The sequence below is a fragment of the Engystomops pustulosus genome, chromosome 2 (genome assembly GCF_040894005.1).
Source record: "Engystomops pustulosus chromosome 2, aEngPut4.maternal, whole genome shotgun sequence".
In the NCBI taxonomy this organism is placed as follows: domain Eukaryota; kingdom Metazoa; phylum Chordata; class Amphibia; order Anura; family Leptodactylidae; genus Engystomops; species Engystomops pustulosus.
In genome coordinates, this window is record NC_092412.1 from 63,630,382 (window position 1) to 63,649,879 (window position 19,498).

Below are 19,498 nucleotides of genomic sequence, written 5' to 3' on the forward strand. Positions count from 1 at the left end.
TTTTTTTTTTTAAATGAGGTGGTTTCCAAATCCGTCGGGTTTTCGTTCGGCCATGCCCCCCGATTTCTGTCGCCTGCATGCCAGCGCAGATGCGGCACTATCCGATCGCATGCGCCAAAATCCCGGGGCAATTCAGGGAAAATCGTCGCAAATCGGAAATATTCGGGTAACACGTCGGGAAAACGTGAATCGGGCCCTTAGTAAATGACCCCCAATGTGGAGACTATAGCTCCTGAGACTTAGGTTGATGCCTCAAGCTAACAGATACAGAAGTGATCCACCTCCTGCTGAAAAGAAAGCAAAGAGGTTACCTTAGAGCCATGCTGGCCATTATCACCCTCCATCTACAACAGCTTGTTTACCCCTTCCTAACCAGTGTTTTTTATATAATATATAAGCAATCTGACTAATCAGTTTAGGTTGTGTTTATTTTGCTTAATATTTAGTCATTTCTACTGTTGTGAAGTTGGTCACTTAGAGAAGAAGAGCCAGCCTTCTCCCTCAACAGTGGTGACACTGGCTGACTTTGCAGATAAAATGTTTACATTTTTACAAATGAAATGCAGATACTGTCACTGCACTAATGAAATGCAGGTACAGTCACGAAACTGTAGCACTAAGAGCATATAGATGAAATTAGTACTAACACTGACACAGCACAGTAGTTCTGTAGGAGGATATGAAATTAGTACTATCACTGGATTGCAAATCAGTATAAACATGCAATTCTTCAGACTGCCCTGAAAAGGACAATTATGAATTATACCTGATTGACCCTCCCTCTTCTACAGCAGGGTCACATGCCCTGTCTGGCCAATCAAAGCCACAACCTAAATTTGGGGTTCACACAGCACTACTAGTGAATCATTAAGGTTGAGGAAGTATTTAGAACGGATGCTACATCTTCTCATTTTCCATCCACTCCTGGTTTTAGCTTCCAAGACAACATGAAAATACTTGAATGTGTAGGCTCATTGTTTTTCAACCTTTTAATTAACAAGATTCAAGCTGCTCATCATGCAGTGCCTCAGGCTACAGAGGTTCCTCCCTTAGATCCTAAACACCACCAGGATTTGCTGGAAGTCAGTCTTCCCCAGGAGATTGTTATGTTCCAATCTACTGCAAACATCATTCCATAAGGAATAAAAGAGGGTAAGTATAAAGCATTACCTAGATATTCAAATTCAAGTTTTAGAATTTGAAACACATGAAGATTTATTATCCTCGATAAATTTAGAATTTTTTTTTAATGAACAAGTTCTATTCCCAATATTACATTGTAAGGATGGTCATTGCAGTTATGTCAGATTTCTGTCTTTAAATGTCTCACAATTGTCACACCTGTCGATTTTTCTGGGAAATTTGTGACTCTTGTGCAACTTTTTGCTAACCTACTTTTCATTTCAGATAACTTACTGCAGATTTATCATATGTTGTGGTAGACAAATGTATGAAATAAGACTTTTCAAAAAGTTGGACATTTTGGTGCACATCCTCTAGGAACTGGTCTAATTTTGTGACTTATTAACTAAAGATTTGCATAACCATTAAAGAAATGAACCTCACGTGCCATATTTATGCTGTCTAAGCCTCTATGATAAATATGATTTGTTACTGTCCAACGCTCTGTCCACGCTATCATCATTCATTTTTCAAATATACATAGGATCCAGTCATGTTCAACAGGCTTAATGGACTTTAAGGCCATATTCATAAGCAGCATTTGAATTGCATATCGAAATTTGATTCAAGCTCAGACAAAAACGCTTGCAATCGGTAACAATGAACAATTTGTTTTGCCATTAAACTTTGTAAAATATAACAAGCCTTTAGGTCCAATCGTAAACGCTCTTGGGAGAAACTGTACCTTGCTAAGCTTGAATTGTGTTTCAAGAAAAAAAAATTCTATAATTTTTATTAATGCAAGAATAGTATTGTAGACTCTGTAGTAGCACCTAGCATCACCAATTTTAATGAATACATTTGTGTGTTTTCAGCCTGCGGCAAAAGTGGGGAGGAGATTCTCCCAACTATATATGCATTTACATGGAAACGCTTGTGACCGTCACTCTTGGCATTTAAACTATACAAATCACTTTCTGCTTGTTCCCCATCGCAAGCATTTTTAAAGGTGTATTGTGAGAATTTTGCTCCCATGGTTGTGTCATAGAAGTTGTTTTTTTTTAAAAATAACACTGTCAACAATGCAATTTTTTACATTTTTTTTTTACTAGGGGTAATGAAAACATTGCATCATAGTTTGCTAACTATATTAACCCCTTCAATCATACTTCAAAAATCCATAACTTTTTATTTTTCTGTGTACAGGGCTGTGTGAGGGTGTAAAATATTGGGGCACATTTACTATTTACTAGGTGAAAACTGCTTGCCCAGGTATTTAAGGAGTGCACCAGATTTGTGTCACACGCAACCGTTTTGTGCCGCAGCTGCACTATTCTTCACTTGACACAAATTTTGTTCTGGTGCTTAGTCTGACCGTGCACCAAATTTATCATGCAAAGTCTGACAGAAATGTGTTGCACGCCCTATGTTAAAGGTGCACCAAAAAAAAGTGATGTACTCTGTCAGGGCAGTGCAGGGGTCGCCGGATTCATGAAGAGTGTGTGGCAGAAATCCTGAATCTGGCGCCGCCTGCGCACTAAACAGGCAAACTGCACATAGTATAGTTTGCACTGTTCTTAGTAAATGTGCCCCATTGTACTTCTTAGTGAGGATATTTGAATATTTCATGCCATGTACTTTCAAGAAGCAGAAATGAGGTGAAATGAGGCAAATGAGGTGAATTTGATAAAAACCCGTATTTGCAACATTTTCCTGTGAGCTCTGTTTTTAGTGCTTTCACTGTGCGCTCCAAATGACCTTTTACTTTAGTCTTTGGGACGGCTCCACGTCAAAGAGAAGCAGGGACATCGGGCAGCACTGACGTGTGCCCTTTTGAAGTTCAGAGGAGTTGAGAGAAAGTCAGTGGTGTGTATGCGTGCCGTCGGTGAGTTATATAGGTTCCTTAGGAATGTGTAAAACTTTCCTGTGATACCAAATTTCTCTAGAACCAACCATATTCAAGGACATCAGATATTATCAAAGGCTTTTTCGACATGTAATGCCACCAAAACTGTGTGTTCTCCTGGTTGCGGGCAGGTCTGCACCCTGTCTAAGACCATCAGGACTTTCCTAATGTTGGTTACTGCTGCCCTCTCTTTTATGAGCCCCACTTGGGTTATCCACACCAACATTGGTATATATTGCAAGAGTATATCTGCCAAGATTTTGGAAAATAATTTTATATCTTGGTCTATCAGGGATATTGGGTGGCATGACCCCGGTTTAATGGGTCCTTTCCCTCTTTGGGTAAAAGTTTTATGTACGCTGTCTTACAGTGTATGGGAAGAGTCTCCCCACGTAGTAGGTTATTAACCCCTTAACGCTCTGCACCGTAGCTCTATGGGAGGTGCAGGGAATTTATGAAGAGGGCTCACGGGCTGAGTCCTCTTCATACAAAGGTGGGGGTTGTTGCATATTGCAGCAAACCCCCACCGCTATTAAGCCTTCCTATGCATTTAAAAGACGGCGGCGCGTGGGCACCGCCGTCTTTATTCCGATAGTTGCTCCCCAAAACGTCATCGGGGGGCGGCGATCAGTTGCCATGGTAGCCTTGGGTCTTTGTTTGACCTAAGGCTGAATGGCTTCTGCAGATTCGTTACAATGAGCCGGTGGCTCACTGTAAGAATAACATGCAAAAATGCCATATATTGCAATACAGAAGTATTGCAGTATATGGTAGGAACGATGTACCCTAGATGGTCTAAGAAATAGTGAAAAGAAAAAAAAAGTTTTAAAAAATTTAAAAAATTAATAAAATATAAAAAATTCAAATCACCCCCCTTTCCCTAGAACTGATATAAAATGTAATAAACAGTAAATATCACAGACACATTAGGTATCGCCGCATACCAAAATGCCCGATCTATCAAAATATAGAAACGGTTACGGCCGGCAGTGATGGCGCACAAATGTCTGAAATGCAACTTTTACACCTTTTTACATCACATAAAAAGTGGAATAAAAAGTGATCAAAATGTTGCACAGACATCGAAATGGTAGCAATGAAAACGTCGGCTCATTTCGCAAAAAATTACATCTCCCACAGCTCCGTGCGCCAAAGTATGTAAAAGTTATTAGCGTCAGAAGATGGCAAAAAAATTATTTCTGCTTTTTTGTACACATTTGTTTAATTTTTGAAAATGTATTAAAATGCAATAAAACCTGTATAAAGTTGGTATCACTGTGATCGTACCGAATCAAAGAATAAAGTAGACGTGTTATTTGGAGCGCACAGTCAAAGTCAGCATTTATGGTGTTTAATTGGGTTTGAGTAATTGTCGGAAGTCTAACGTAAGCTTTGCCCAGATTTATTTCCATAACCATGAAGCTCAGTTTCAAAGGATTGATGGTAGATTTCCTTGCCAATAACTTTTTCAAACTTAGGAGTACGGAGCTGGAGAGGGTGTCAATTTTTGCAAGATGAGCTTATGTTTTCATAGCTACCATATCAATCAGGCATTTTGGGATGCAGGGATACCTATCATGTTTATAATTTTATTTGTTTATATATTTTTTTATTTCGGATCTAGGGAAAGGGGGGTGATATACGGTTCAAAAATTTTTTAATGAAGAATGCAATTGACATGAGAAAGAGACGGTAGATGTAACTGACATTGAAAGCAGTCATATTACAGCAAAAAGTATTTCCTTTTTGGAAATAATGCTCTAAAAATTTTGATCAAGCACAAGTATGATTATGAGAAGGGACGGTGTTATCACCATCCCATATCAGAAGGCTAGTACTGTAAACCATACATTATAGTCAGGGGACTGGCACAGACTTTGCACTTGGGCCCATCAGCTTCAAGTCATGAGTAACAACTGTGTACGGAAACATATTTATCTGTTGTCATTGCTCATGTCACGCATTTATTCTTTGATAGTGTACATGCATCCTGGAAGGCATGGTACAATGGTATGACCCATGAAAAGTTTCAGAATAAAGAGAGGGGCACCTGTGGGTATCCAAAGCTTAAAGGGGTTGTCCACTTTCAGCAAATAATTGATATGGATTGTGTAATGAAAAGTTATACAATTTTCCATTATACTTTCTGTATCAATACCTAATGGTTTTCTAGATCTCTGCTTGCTGTCATAAAACAGGAATCTTTATTGTTTACTTCCAGTGGATACCAATCTGTCCATGGTCATGTGATGTCACACAATTGCACGGCTCGTTATAACACAAAGCTCTGATTTCTCTCTGTGATAATAAAGGCTTGTGCACCTGTTTGACCATGGATAGATTTCTATCCTTGGGAGGTAAGCATAGAAGCTTTTTATTGCATGACAACAAGCAGAGATCTTCAAAACCATAAGGAATTGACACAGAAAGCATATTGGAAATTTGTATAACTTTTCATTACACAAACAATATCAATTATTTGTTGAAAGTTGTAAACCCCTTTAATGCCACCTGCAACAGCCAGCGGTCAACCAGGCATTTAAAGCTGTGGAGGATCTGAACATGATCCAGAGTGACCAGTAGTATAAAAAACTCATACACCCCATTGTCAATTGCCTGAAACAAATGCTGTAGCAGGCGTAACCAAGACTCCGCAGTGGCTGTGAATGGGTGCAAAGCGGAGGTGAGTATAAGTGGCTTATTGTTATGTAGCCCCTGAGCCATATATAGCATTTTTTTTTAATTCCTGACAACCCTTTTAAATTATTAAATTATTAAATTTTTCTTGCTGTATTTTTATAACTCCAATGCTACTGTATTGCCTTATTTGGGGATTTTGTAGTAGATCTTTATCAGTCGGTCTCTGACAGACCATTACAGATCTTGGTTAGAGACAGGCCGTTGAATCCCACACCAGCTCCCAGCTGTCATTTTAAAGGATCATCACCCCCCCCCCCCCCCCTGATAAAATTACAGGGAGCCACAATCCGATCCAGGATGGCACTGTGCAACTTCTTATTATTCTTCTTTTATTTTCTTCTTTCACTGTTAACCCCTTATACTCAGCACGTAATCGTGTTTTTCCACATGGAGTCAGTAAATTACAATGGGTATGGCACCCACTCAACTTGGGAACTGATGCCATAGAATGTCAAAGTATTGCATGATTCGGGAAGTCACCCGCTGCCAAGCAGTACTATAATATGCCTCCTCTGGATAGGGTTAATAACTAGTGGGTGGTTCAAAATTCGGTTATTTTTTTTTTTTTGTACCAGTGAGATAAAGTAGCTGTGGATCCTACACCGAAATAAGGTACAATGGGCAGATTTACTCCTGTTCTATTTAGGCTTCACAATTGGTAGCTCAAAATAACAATCAAAAACTGATGAATTGAGGTGTGAACAGGCCCCTATGTACTACAGTGGCTATTACATGGAAGAGCATATGAGCAGAGTATCTGTTTAGCACATACAAGCAGTTAGTATTTACAGTGCTTAGTTTTATATTTTCATGTCACTTCCATAGTATACATGAGGAAAACTAAAATCATTGCTGCACCCAGAATCTGTGCATCTTACTTTCCAACCGGCTCCTTTTCTGCCTCCTCCCACCTCATCCTGTTCGCTATATTCAGTAGACGAAAAGTTTTGTGGTGTGCAGCGAGAAATGCCACATCATCAGCAGTCCATAAAATAGCTCAACATTTACATCACAAGGTACAATAACCCCAAGTACAGGTGAGGAATTTATTCATTTGGATTTAACTCTTGGTAGTTATATTTATAGAATATAGATATGCATAGATGAAATAGCACAAAAACAAGTACATTTTAAAAAGTAAAAAAGTAACAAGTAAATAGTAAAAAAAAAAGAGTACATTTTTCAAACACTTTATATTGGTTGCAATAGATTTAGGGTTTCTGTATATAGGCTTAATATGCAGCTGATGTTCTGCAGATATTTATCTCTCATACACATGAAAGTTGTTTTCTTCAGCCTTTTTTGCGGATGGCACACTGACATCCTAATCTTATAGGGGTTCATGTACACGACTTAGTTTTTTATGGTTGTAGAAAACTCAAGGCAGGTCTTCTTCCTGCCAGTGTTTGTGGTTCAGATAATCCCATAGAAAGAGAGAAGATATTGTGACAAGCCATCGACACAATGGGGCTCATTTACTTACCCGGTCCTGTCGCGATCCCGCGGTGCGTTCTGAAGAGGATTCAGGTCTTCCGATGATTCAGCAAGCTCGTGCGTCCAACTTCCTGCAGGTGTTACTGCTGCGCCGAGGTCCACCGGAGTTCACCATCTTCTCCCCGGTGCATGTCACTTGAAAGCCGGCGCGGTTGCCGAAATACGATCGTGTGCGCCGAATTCCCAGCGGAATTCGGCGCAAAACGGAAAAAGTCGGGAAACCCTACGAAAGTGCGGCCGCAGAGCCCTTGGTAAATGAGCCCCAATTTGTTGTGCTTTCTTCTATTAAGCACATACGTGTCTTTCTATTGCAGTTTGTTTATATTGTATCCAAAAATACAATAAAACAAGTTTCAACATTGCAGGATGATAGGCTAAACCGGAGAGACCTATTTCTTGTTTCAGGTATAAGTTAGGAGCAATAAATTTACATTACAATGAACACGTTTTCTAAATGTAACAGTACCTACCTACATTAAATACTTCTTGGCAGCTTTACATTGATAACACTATACAATACAACCATAATATGGTAAATTAGCAGTAGCCCATTGCAACAGTAAAGGATACTTGCTCCAGTGCAAGACAGTGGGACTCATCAGTGGGGCTGGTTTTAGACAAAGTGAGGTCCCAAAATAAAACTATTTTATGAACAGTCACATTCAGTAAGAGGCTCCTTTAGTCCTGTACAATAATAACACTTTATAGTTTACAAACAGTATCATGGCAATCTGTAATATGGGAAAGTAGATAGGTGATAGCTAGATACATGATAGAAGATAAATAGATATGAAAGATAGAAGATTGATTGATGGATAGATAGATAATAGATAGGAGATAGATAGGTAGATAGATGAAAGATAGATATTTTTGTCATGCATATATTAAATTGTGGATGTTGAGTATACTTAAGTATTTATATTTAAGCTCATATTTAAGTATCTGCAATGGTTATATGCTACTCCTGTGATGTATGAAGGACTGGACTGGGTGCTTATAGATTTTGCACAGAACAAGCAGGTTGGATATAACTAAGCCATCCTCTGGAATTAACAAAACCTCAATTCTCAACTCCTTTATCAAATATGATACAGTACTATAGTACTTTATTGAGCCCCTGGGGAGAAATTATTTTGTATATAGTTTTCTGGAAATTATGACACACACTTAGAGTTAATATTACAGTTACATACATACACTATGAGAGGCATGTTCTTACATGTTGCTAGTGAAAGCATAAAATAACCGTTTATTAGATTACGTAAAACAAATCCATTTAAGACAACATATACAGAAAAAGTCCACCAATGGTCAAATAACTAAATATTCAGTATTTCTAATTTCTGTATTTTCATGACTATAAAAATTGATGATTCACACTTAAGGCATCAAAACTATTAACTGACACATGCAGAATTATCTACTTAACAAAAAAGTGTGAAACAATGGAAAATCTATCTTATGTTCTAGGCTCTTCAAAGTAGCCACCTTTTGCTTTGATTAATTTTTGGACTGAAGATCCGTCAGTCCAGAAAATTGGGAAAACGTTGAGAGTGTCCCCAATTGCAGTTGCAAAAACCATCAAGCGCTACAAATAAACTGGCTCACATGCGGACCGCCCCGGGAAAGGAAGACCAAGAGTCACCTCTGCTAAAAAGGATAATTTCATCCGAGTCACCAGCCTCAGAAATCACAGGTGAACAGCAGCTCAGATTACAGACCAGGGCACTGGCACACAGAGGTCTAGCAGCAGACACTTCTGTACAACAACTGGTAAGAGGAGACTGTGTGCAGCAGCCTTCATGGTAAAATAGCTGCTAGGAAAACACTGCTAAGGACAGGCAACGAGCACAAGAGACTTGTTTGGCCTAAAGAACACAAGGAATGGACATCAGACCAGTGGAAATCTGTGCTTTGGTCTGATGAGTCCAAATTTGAGATCTTTGGTTCTAACCACCATCTATTTGTGTGACACAGAAAAGGTGAACGAATGGACTCCACATGCCTGGTTCCCACCGTGAAGCATGGATGAGGAGGTGTGATGGTGTGGGGGTGCTTGGCTGGTGACACTGTTGGGGATTTATTCAGAATTGAAGGTATACTGAATCAGCAGGGTTACCACAGCATCTTGCTGCACCTATGATGGAATGGCACTGCTACATCCCTATTAAACACCTCAGACCAAAAACGCCTTCTTTTGAACTAGAACCTCAACTCAGACCACCAACATCTAAACAAACCCTAGAAACTTTGAGGGCAGGTGGAGATCTGTATGTCCAGCTAAGAACTTTCACGGGTGCTCCTGCGACCCACATATTGGGTCGCAGGTGCACCAGTGCCCCGCTCCGTGGCGGCCGCCACTCCCCCATCCTCACTCACCTCTCCACACTCCTACTCCCGTCCCAGCTTCCCAGCACTCCTGTTCCTGCTCCCTAGGGCGCACGCAAATCTAAAGGGCCAGAGCATGGCTGATCGGTGCTGGCCATTTCCCAGGATTCTTTAAAAGCCAGTTTCTCCCTGCCGGATCTTTTCACTATATACCCTTGAGAAAGCTGTTATCTATTACCTGTTCCTGTGTATTGACCTCCAGTTGTGACCCCGAACCTGTTCCCGATCTCGCTCCTCCTCTGCCAGCCCTGACCTGCGCCTTCTCTGACCCTGAACCTTTGCCACCTGTCTTGACCTCCTGCCTGTCCCCGACCACTAGATTGCCTGCCAACTTTGTAACTTGACCAACCTGCTTTCCAGTGGCTCTAGTGAAAACCGGGTGCCACTTAGATTCCTGTCCCAGGTGTCAGCTTGTGTCATTGTCCGCGGTAGTCCAGGGGGTTCACTACCCCAGAAGCCTGACAAAAACTATATATTCCACTTCATATATGTGTTCTTATTGCTCTTTTATAGAGAGAGATCTAAATTATTGAATTTTATTGCAGGATACAGCTGCCTTACTGATCATGTGGCTCCTTCTGCTGGTGGTATTCCTGCTGCTGTTCTTGTATAGATGGTACAGACAAAGTATGATCCTGGATAATATCACAGGGAAATATGTTTTTATCACCGGATGTGACACTGGATTTGGAAGTTTGCTGGCAAAGCAACTAGACAAACGTGGAATGAAGGTCCTGGCTGCTTGTCTGACCGAAGATGGGGCAGAGAACCTAAAGAAAGAGACCTCTAGTAGACTGCAAACCATCATACTGGATGTTAGTGACAGCAAAAGCGTCAGCTCTGCTGCTGAAAGGGTGTCAAAAATAGTTGGGAATGAAGGTAATTCTTTATTTTTCCTTATTTACTTGATAGTTTGCATACTTTTAGCATTTTGAGAACATTAGTTAAATATGGTATGATGAACTTACAATGATTATTTAGGATTTTTTTTTTTAACAAAAGGGTTTTCCTTTACCATTGTCAGTTTTTTCCTCATATTGTAAATATAAAGTGACATGGTGACATTTTTTGTAGGTTTTGGGTTCTGTTAGCATATTATATTGAAGTGGTTTAATAAGAAATTAGAGGGCTTAATTCAATTTGAGGTGAACAAATTTAAGGTGCTGGAGGAATGCATTTGTAGAACTGAAGACCTAATGCGCCTCTACTAAAATGTTTTTATTAACTAGTTTACCACCTCTATTTTTTCTTCATCACAGGGCTCTGGGGTTTGGTTAATAATGCCGGGTGCATAGTTGCCTTTACTCCCAATGAATGGCAAAAAAAGGAAGATTTTGTAAAAGTCATAAATGTGAATTTGATTGGTATGATAGACGTGACCCTACATCTACTGCCTCTTGTAAGGAAAGCTCAAGGACGTATCGTCAACGTATCTAGTGCTGTGGGAAGATTGGCTATAGTTGGTGGTGCATATTGCATGTCGAAGTATGGCGTGGAGGCTTTCTCTGATACTTTAAGGTGAGTTTGTGTAAGACTTGGCGCAGATGAACATCAATAAAAATTTATTGTCATAGGATTTTCTATCCTGTTACTTGTATGTTAAATGTTTGCCAGGTCTGTGATCCCTATTAAAGACATGGCAAATAAGGGAAGCAGTATATTATTAATCCCTTGCCGCCAATGCCAGTTTTTACCTTCCCGAACGGTCCCTATTTTTAGAAACTGACATTTTGTCATAACTTTGAAATGTATTAACATATGCAGATGGTTTTGAGACTGATTTCTCATCACACATGGCACTTAAAATAATTTATGGTTTCCATTTAGTTGGGAAAAAAAAAGGAAATTTGTTCAAAATTCAAAGTTCAAAATTGTCTGCTTTACAGTCAGGCATATACCACAGAAAGGTCATAGAACTAAATTAAAACATAACCTTTATTAATACATATTCTAAAAAAATGTATGTGAACAATAAAGTCCAAAAAAGTCATAAAATACTGGCAGTAGTGTGATGATGTTCTCGTATCCCTGTTACTAGGTACCTGAGAGAAGTGGCGTAACAAGGAGAGACAGGGCTCCCTAGCAGGCTACTGCATGGGGCCCCCCTTCCCACATAAAAAAAATATACATATTAGTATACTCACACGTATAAATAGACTCATGTGCATATACACATACATACAGTGTCATATGCAACATACTCACATACAGTGTATACAGACACCATATGCACATCACAGATAACGCATATATACGTCACAGTATATGTTATATACATATTATGCTGGACATGTGCAGTACAATATAGATATAATGGTGCACATCCTCCAATCTTTATTGTGTCAGGTCGGATGACGGGTCCACTGACACTGCGGGCCCCATAGCGGCTGCTATGGCTACTTCCGCTGTAGTTACGCCCCTGCCTGAGAGGCTGGGAAGACACCCCCAGTGAGAGGCAGTCAGTCTTACACCAACAGCAGTGAAGTCTGCGCAGCTAATATATAAATCAATGAATTTGCAATATTTCTCTGTAAACAGTACTCTGTTGCCATCTAGTGGCCTTCTTGGTAGTTGCAGGTAGCCCCCTACAGAGTAAACAGGAAGAGTGTATATCACCATATCATATTAACTTCCCTTCCTTGACACTCAGGCACTTAGTGGCAACTGTTCCACCTACAGGTGATCAAACAGTGATATCATAGGGGAACATCACATTATTGCCAGTATTTTTAGACTTTATTTGGAAATGGTTGTTCACACATCATTTTTTACAATATAATGGAGGTGGAGGACAGGGGCCACAATATGGGTATAGGGGAGGGGGCAGGAGTACAGAAAGATTAGGCTTCATAAGTTTGGGGAGATAAATAAAACTGAGGGAAGTAAAGGGAGGTAAAAATAAAAGAGGGGGTATTATGCTGTATGTTGCTGAGTTGTATCATGGGGTGTCATATGGGTCCAAAGGGGTGTGGCCACAGGAAGGGACATTGTAATACAGATTACAAACGATAACAAATATGTGGGGGGAGGGTATGTATTTCTGTTTTTTGTATTTTATTGAGTATTTGTATTGGGATGTGCTATTTTATGGACTTGTAATTTATTTATTATTTTTTATTTATTTTAACAGGTTTTTTTAGCACTTTTTACTTTTTTGTACACTTGGACTTGAACAAAAAAATGCTCTGATGTGTTTGTGCATACAGATGCATGTGCATCCAGTTTACAGTCAGAACCGGAAGGGATCTGACTGCTGGAGGCATCAGGCGGCCTGGGACGCCATGGAAAGGAATATGCTAGACTGCGGCGCGTAAAGGCTTTACACCTACAATCAGAGTGATCTCCAATCGTGGTGTTATAGTAGGATTTCAGTTGTGTTATACACCAGCAAGCATGTGAGCCATTCAGCCAGTTCCCGCAGCACCATATTATAACGCCAATAAGCGGGAGGGAGTTAACAATACTTTTGAAAATCGATAACAATATTGATGATTTTTTTCATCTACAGGAGAGAATTGCGTGATTTTGGAGTGAAAGTCTCAATCATAGAACCAGGTGCTTTCCAAACAACAGTAATCCTCTCAGTTGACTTTTATGCAAATCAGATAAAGCAACTTTGGGAAAATTTGCCCACAGAAGTGAAAGAAAGCTATGGCCAGCAATACTATGAGCAAAGTAAGTAGATGTGTATATTTAATGCTCTGTGTGTCAGGAAAACCTAACAATGAAACAACACAGCTAGCACACCGCAAAATTTTGTGTGCATGAGGTCCAAGAACCATCTGTGGATAAACAGACAACTAAGTACCTGACATGGTGTGGCATGTCCTGTGGATATGGGAAACAACGTAATAAATATATTGTAACTTATCTGGAAAATCTACATCCATCTTACAACGTAGGAACATCACTGTGGTGTATACAGTACTTTATTATAATTCAGCAGATGGAGTAAAGCAACAGCTCCTATAAAATGGTCCAAGAACTATAACTATAGAACTATATATTTCTACTTGTATAGATCATGCTAGATGCACATATATGTGTGCAGTCTGTGGAAAGGGGCTCATAGGTTGGCCTGATCTCACAGGCTGAGCACATTGAACAGCATGTGAGTCCTTGCATTATACATCAATACAATGCAAGGATTCCCTTTCTACTGCCTCTAGACCAGTGGTGGCGAACCTATGTCACGGGTGCCAGAGGTGGCACTCAGAGCCCTTTCTGTGGGCACTCAGACCATCACTGCAGGACAGAGTTCACCAAACAGGACGAAATCCACCAAATCTTCCTGCAAACGCAGGCAACTTATGAGATGCTGCTCTCAGCGCTATTTTAAAGCGACATTTCATTGGCCGTTTGGAACTGAGGGAAAAGTGAGAAGGTGTTGACAGAACTGCATTATCTTTGGAGGTCATCCTGCTGGGCCCACTATTCTTCCTGTACAGAGACCCTGGAGGCAGGGCCGGCTCCAGGTTTCAGTGGGCCCCTGGGCGATATAGCCTCAGTGGGCCCCTTAACAGTGAACTTATGTAGCAACATTAAAAAACTGAAATTTAAAATACCAACACACTTCCGCACAGCTATACAGCATATATACACACATCCAGTATATACAGCACATCCGCACAGCTGTACAGCATATATACACATCCAGTATATACAACACATACGCATAGCTGTACAGCATATATACACACACATCCAGTATATATACAACACATACACACAGATAGACAGCATATATACACACACATCCAGTATATACATCACATACACACAGATATACAGCATATATACACACATCCAGTATATACAACGCATACACACAGCTATACAGCAGATATACACACACATCCAGTATATACAGCAAGTACGCACAGATATACAGCATATATACACATATCCAGTATATACAACGCATACGCACAGATATACAGCAGATATACACACACATCCAGTATATACAGCACGTACTCACAGATATACAGCATATATACACATATCCAGTATATACAACGCATACGCACAGATATACAGCAGATATACACACACATCCAGTATATACAGCACGTACGCACAGATATACAGCAGATATACACACACATCCAGTATATACAGCACGTACGCACAGATATACAGCAGATATACACACACATCCAGTATATACAGCACATACGCACAGATATACAGCATATATAAACACACATCCAGAATATACAGCATACACACTGGTATACAGCATATATACACCATACACAGCATATATACACACACATCCAGTATATACAGCATACATACACACACATATACATGCATTTACATATGTAGCAATTCTACTCACCCCAGCTGGATGTCACTTGGTCGGGACTCGGCAGCAGGTGAAGGTGAAGTGGACCGCGTAGGAGAGGGCGGTGGGATCGGACATCAGGCGCGCAGGCCGGGCCAGACACGAGGCGCTTTGCCAGGTCGGGCATGAGGCGGCAGGCCGGGCTGTATTCGAGGTGCTCGGTCGGGTCAGACAGAAGGCGCGGGCAGAGCCGCAGGTGAAGCGGGCGGGCTGGGGAGCGCAGGGCGGGCCGGCAACAGGCAAGGTGGGCAGGGCAGGGCGGGGCTGCTAAGTTCCTTCAGCAGCAGTCAGGGGAGGTAAAGGGACCGGGCCCATCCCACTACCTCTCCGCCCACCTCCTGCGATCAGCTGCGAACCTGGGCCCCGTAATACGGCGCCACATCGTCGTGGTGGGCCCCTTTGGAGCTCTGAGGCCCCGGCACTTGCCCGGGTCAGCCGGGTGCTGACGCCAGGCCTACCTGTAGGTAAGCTATTTGCACTCTTTCTTTCAACTGTATTAGTGGCATTAGGCGGCCGATACAATTGAATTATGTGGAAGAACACGTAGCAATAACTTACTGCTTAAAATGCCACATTGGCACTTCACGTTAAATAAGTGGATTTTCCTTGTAGTTTGGGCACTCAGACTCTAAAAGGTTCGACATCACTGCTCTAGACTAAAGCCATTGTTAAAGTGCCCAAGGCCATTTTATACCCCGATCAGTAACAGTGTGATATCCACAGGAATAACTTAATTTTCCTACATTTCTTTCGGGATTGAGAACTGATAGTTTGAGAGAACCTACATTTGAGAAACCTTAATATCTCCAAAGACATACCATATATAAGAAGAGGAGCCGTGGGGAAGACGCGCTGAGCATCAGGGCCGCCAGAGGGTGAGTTTATAAGTTTATTTTTTTTAAGTGCTGGGTGGGCTGGCTGTATACTACTGGGGGCTGGCAGGCTATATATTATAGGGAGCTGGCTGTATACTACAGGGGGCAGGCTGACTGTATACTACTGGGGGCTGGTTGGCTGTATACTACATGGGGGCTGGCTGTATACTACAGGGGGATGGGCAGGCTGTATCCTACAGGGGGCTGGGCTGGCTGTATACTATAGGGAGCTGGCTGTATACTACAGGGGGCAGGCTGGCTGTATACTACAGGGCGCAGGCTTGCTGTATACTACAGGGGGCTGACTGGCTGTATACTACATGGGGGCAGGCTGGCTACATACTGCCGGGAGCTGGCTGATTAAATACTACTGGGGGCTTGCTGGCTATATGCTGGGGGGCTGTGACCAATGCATTTCCCACCCTCAGCTTGTACTCTAGTCAATAGATTTTCACAGTTTTTGGTTGTAAAATTAGGGGCCTTGGCTTATACTCGGGTCGGGCAGGTGGCAGGTGTGGATCCTAAAACGTGAAAACATATAATAGAGATGCATGAAAAACCGCATCATTTCATTTATCTGCCATATATATATATATATATATATATATACACATGTCTTCAATTACATTTTATTAAATTTGTCCCTGTATGTCCTTGGATACTACTGTTAACATTAATGTGGGGTAAACATTGGGGGAGATTTTTTAATTTTTCTTCGCCAGCATTCTGTTGTAGTTTGCACTAAAAATCTGTCTGCACCACATTTATAAAGGGTTTTATACAGTTTTCTGGCACTTCTTCGGCTAGCTCGACAAAAGGGGCAAGGCCTGTGTAAAGTAAGCCAACTAATAGGAGATGCAGAGTATGAAATGTGTTCAAGTTTCATTTACATAGATTTCTGTTTACATCAATGTGATGTTAACACAATGTAAATGCAATGTAAATGAAAAGTGTGTGAATGTAGGCAAATATTGCATCATTATAACATTTACGTAAATGCAGTATAAACACAGCATTCATGTTGATTTTACATAAATGTGGTTTAAATCAACGCAATGTTAAACTTGACGGGGTACAAGGGCTTTGCGCCAGTTATCTGTAGGATTTTGCACGTTCTTTCTAGTGGAAACTACTTGCACAGGTATTAAAGAAGTGTCCACACCACTATTCTTAATGAATCTGGCGCACCAAGCAGTGTACATGGGCAGAGCACTTTTAGTGAAGTTTCCCACATTCTTAGTAAATGTTCCCCGATCACACAACCTAACATCAAATTCACATTGGCCCACATTTACTAAAAACAGGGCAAACAATATGCAGTGCAGAAGGCACCAGATTCAGGATTTCTGGCACACGTTCTGCATTAATCTGACCCTACCTTGTACTGCTCCACTTTTTTTTGGTGCACCTTTAACCCCTTAACGCTCTGCGCCGTAGCTCTACGGCGCAGAGTTATAAGGGATGTATGAAGAGGGCTCACGGACTGAGTCCTCTTCATACAAAGGTGGGGGTTTTTGCATTTTGCAGAAAACCCCCACCGCTAATAACCGCGGTCGGTGCTTGCACCGTTCGCGGCTATTAACCCTCTCAACGCCGCCGGTAAAGGTAGATCGGGTGGTAGGTGGATGTAAGGGACGTGAGGAGAGCTCTTTTTAGAGCTAATCCTCACGTCCCCGCTAACTTTTGGGAAACTTTATTAACCTAATATGTAAATTTTGTTATGCGGCTACTGGGGCGTGGAGTAGCCGGCACGAGGCTACACAGCGCGGCTACTCCACGCCCCGGTAGCCACATTACTCCTCCTACCCTGTTGTGTGCGGCGCGCAGCCCTCGTCTGACAAGCCGGCTACTGCGCATGCGCAGTAGCTCCGGCCTCGGAGCTGGGACTGCTCAGCCGGCGTTCTGCGCATGCACAGAACGCCATCATATCGGACGAGGGCCGGACACAACAGGGTAGGAGGAGTAACATGGCTACTGGGGCGTGGAGTAGCCGCGCTGTGTAGCCTCATGCTCGGCTACTCCACGCCCCAGTAGCCGCATAACTAAATTTACATATTAGGTTAATAAAGTTTCCCAAAAGTTAGCGGGGACGTGAGGATTAGCTCTAAAAAGAGCTCTCCTCACGTCCCTTACATCCACCTACCACCCGATCTACCTTTATAGGTAGATTCGTGGTGGTAGGTTCCCTTTAAAAAATCAGAGTCAGTGCTCCTCACTCCTCCCACCTTCATAGGGAGATGTGACATCACATTGGCCCACATTTACTAAAAACAGGGCAAACAATATGCAGTTTGCCTGTGTATAGTGCAGAGGGCACCAGATTCAGGATTTCTGGCACACTGGATTTCAATCACGGTGTGGTGAGACACAGTGGCCAACATTTACTAAAAACAGTGCAAACTGAGGGCTCCAGATGAATCTGGCGTCCTAGGCACTGCACCGGAACGCCCTCTTAAGTACAGAATTTTGTGCCACATAAAAGATAGTGCCGCCTCTAAACAAAAGGGTTGTGTGTGACATTTACATTGCATAATTTTAGCCCACAAAATTCTTATTGCACAGCAGCCATGATAAAAACCCACAATAGACTTGTATGACTCTAACCAGAAAAACTTGCCTGTTCATAATAAAATAAAAGTCATAACTTCTTATAAAGATGAGAAAACCAGCTTACCAGGGACATTATGGCCTGGATGGATAGGACCCAGGTTATTTTATTACCCCCTGGTAAAGAGTTTATCCCCTGGGGTATACTTTGGCCTGGGCCAAACTATAACGGGGCTCCATGTTAGAGGGGTATATTCTGGCATGGAGGTATACTCTGTCCTAGGCTACTTTATACCCCTGGGCATACTCTGGCCTAGATGTTAGCGGTTATTTTGGCTTGCTTCACTGGTACTTTATTTCTGCACCTCTTGCGCCTGAATTTATGAACTGTTGGCGCCACAATATTGGTGTTTTCTGACACTCTCAACTTGTTCTATTTTTGGGTGCAAAATTTTGCCGCTGCTTGTCAATCTACCAGTTTTCTGGCGCTTCGAACATGTTTTTTGGCGCAATTTGTGGCACAAAAGGAGAGCCGGGCTAAGGAGTTCTAAACCTTTTAGTCAGTGCACCAATTCATTAATCCAATTCATTGCAAGAGCCAAGTACAAAAATGGGCAAGAAACAAAGCATAATACACTGTATTTCATAACAGAACATTTTCATTCCTCTGCTTTTCATTTCTGCAGCTGTGAAGGCCCTACAGGCATTATTTGGAACAGCCAGTCCTAAGATTTACAAGGTTACAAACTCTATGGAGCATGCTTTGACTGCTGTCTATCCTTGGACAAGATATTCTCCGGGCTGGGATGCCAAGCTCATCTACCTCCCGTTGTCATACCTCCCTACTGTGTTGTCTGACTATTGGCTGCGCCGCTTTGCACCTAAACCAGCCCACAAAGTAACATCAACATAACAAATCAGGGCTAAATGTGCTGATACCTAATTGGTTGTAATGTTATCACTGACTCAGATGTCCAGTAATAACCACTTACAGAAACACATTTGTCTAATAAAGTTTAAAATGAATTTGTTATTGGAACTTAATAATGTTATTACTGTGTATACAGTGCTTAAACATTTGTGATAAAACATGTTGTGATAAAAAAAGCTTACTCT

The 19,498-nt window shown here is 41.5% G+C and overlaps 1 protein-coding gene across 5 annotated transcripts; it reads left to right on the plus strand.

Moving 5' to 3' along the window:
• Positions 1-1,029: 1,029 nt before the first annotated feature.
• Positions 1,030-19,498, plus strand: LOC140117833 (short-chain dehydrogenase/reductase family 9C member 7-like). Of its 5 annotated transcripts, none has more exons than XM_072134947.1 (5): positions 1,030-1,152; positions 10,156-10,489; positions 10,870-11,128; positions 13,119-13,285; positions 19,069-19,498. In XM_072134947.1, the coding sequence occupies exons 2-5, from the start codon at positions 10,177-10,179 to the stop codon at positions 19,293-19,295; spliced, it is 966 nt and encodes a 321-aa protein (XP_071991048.1). In that variant the 5' UTR covers positions 1,030-1,152; positions 10,156-10,176; the 3' UTR covers positions 19,296-19,498. The 5 variants fall into 5 exon arrangements, with proteins under 5 accessions (XP_071991048.1, XP_071991052.1, XP_071991049.1 ...); XM_072134951.1 differs by lacking the exon at positions 1,030-1,152 and adding an exon at positions 2,987-3,007; XM_072134948.1 differs by lacking the exon at positions 1,030-1,152 and adding an exon at positions 5,334-5,385.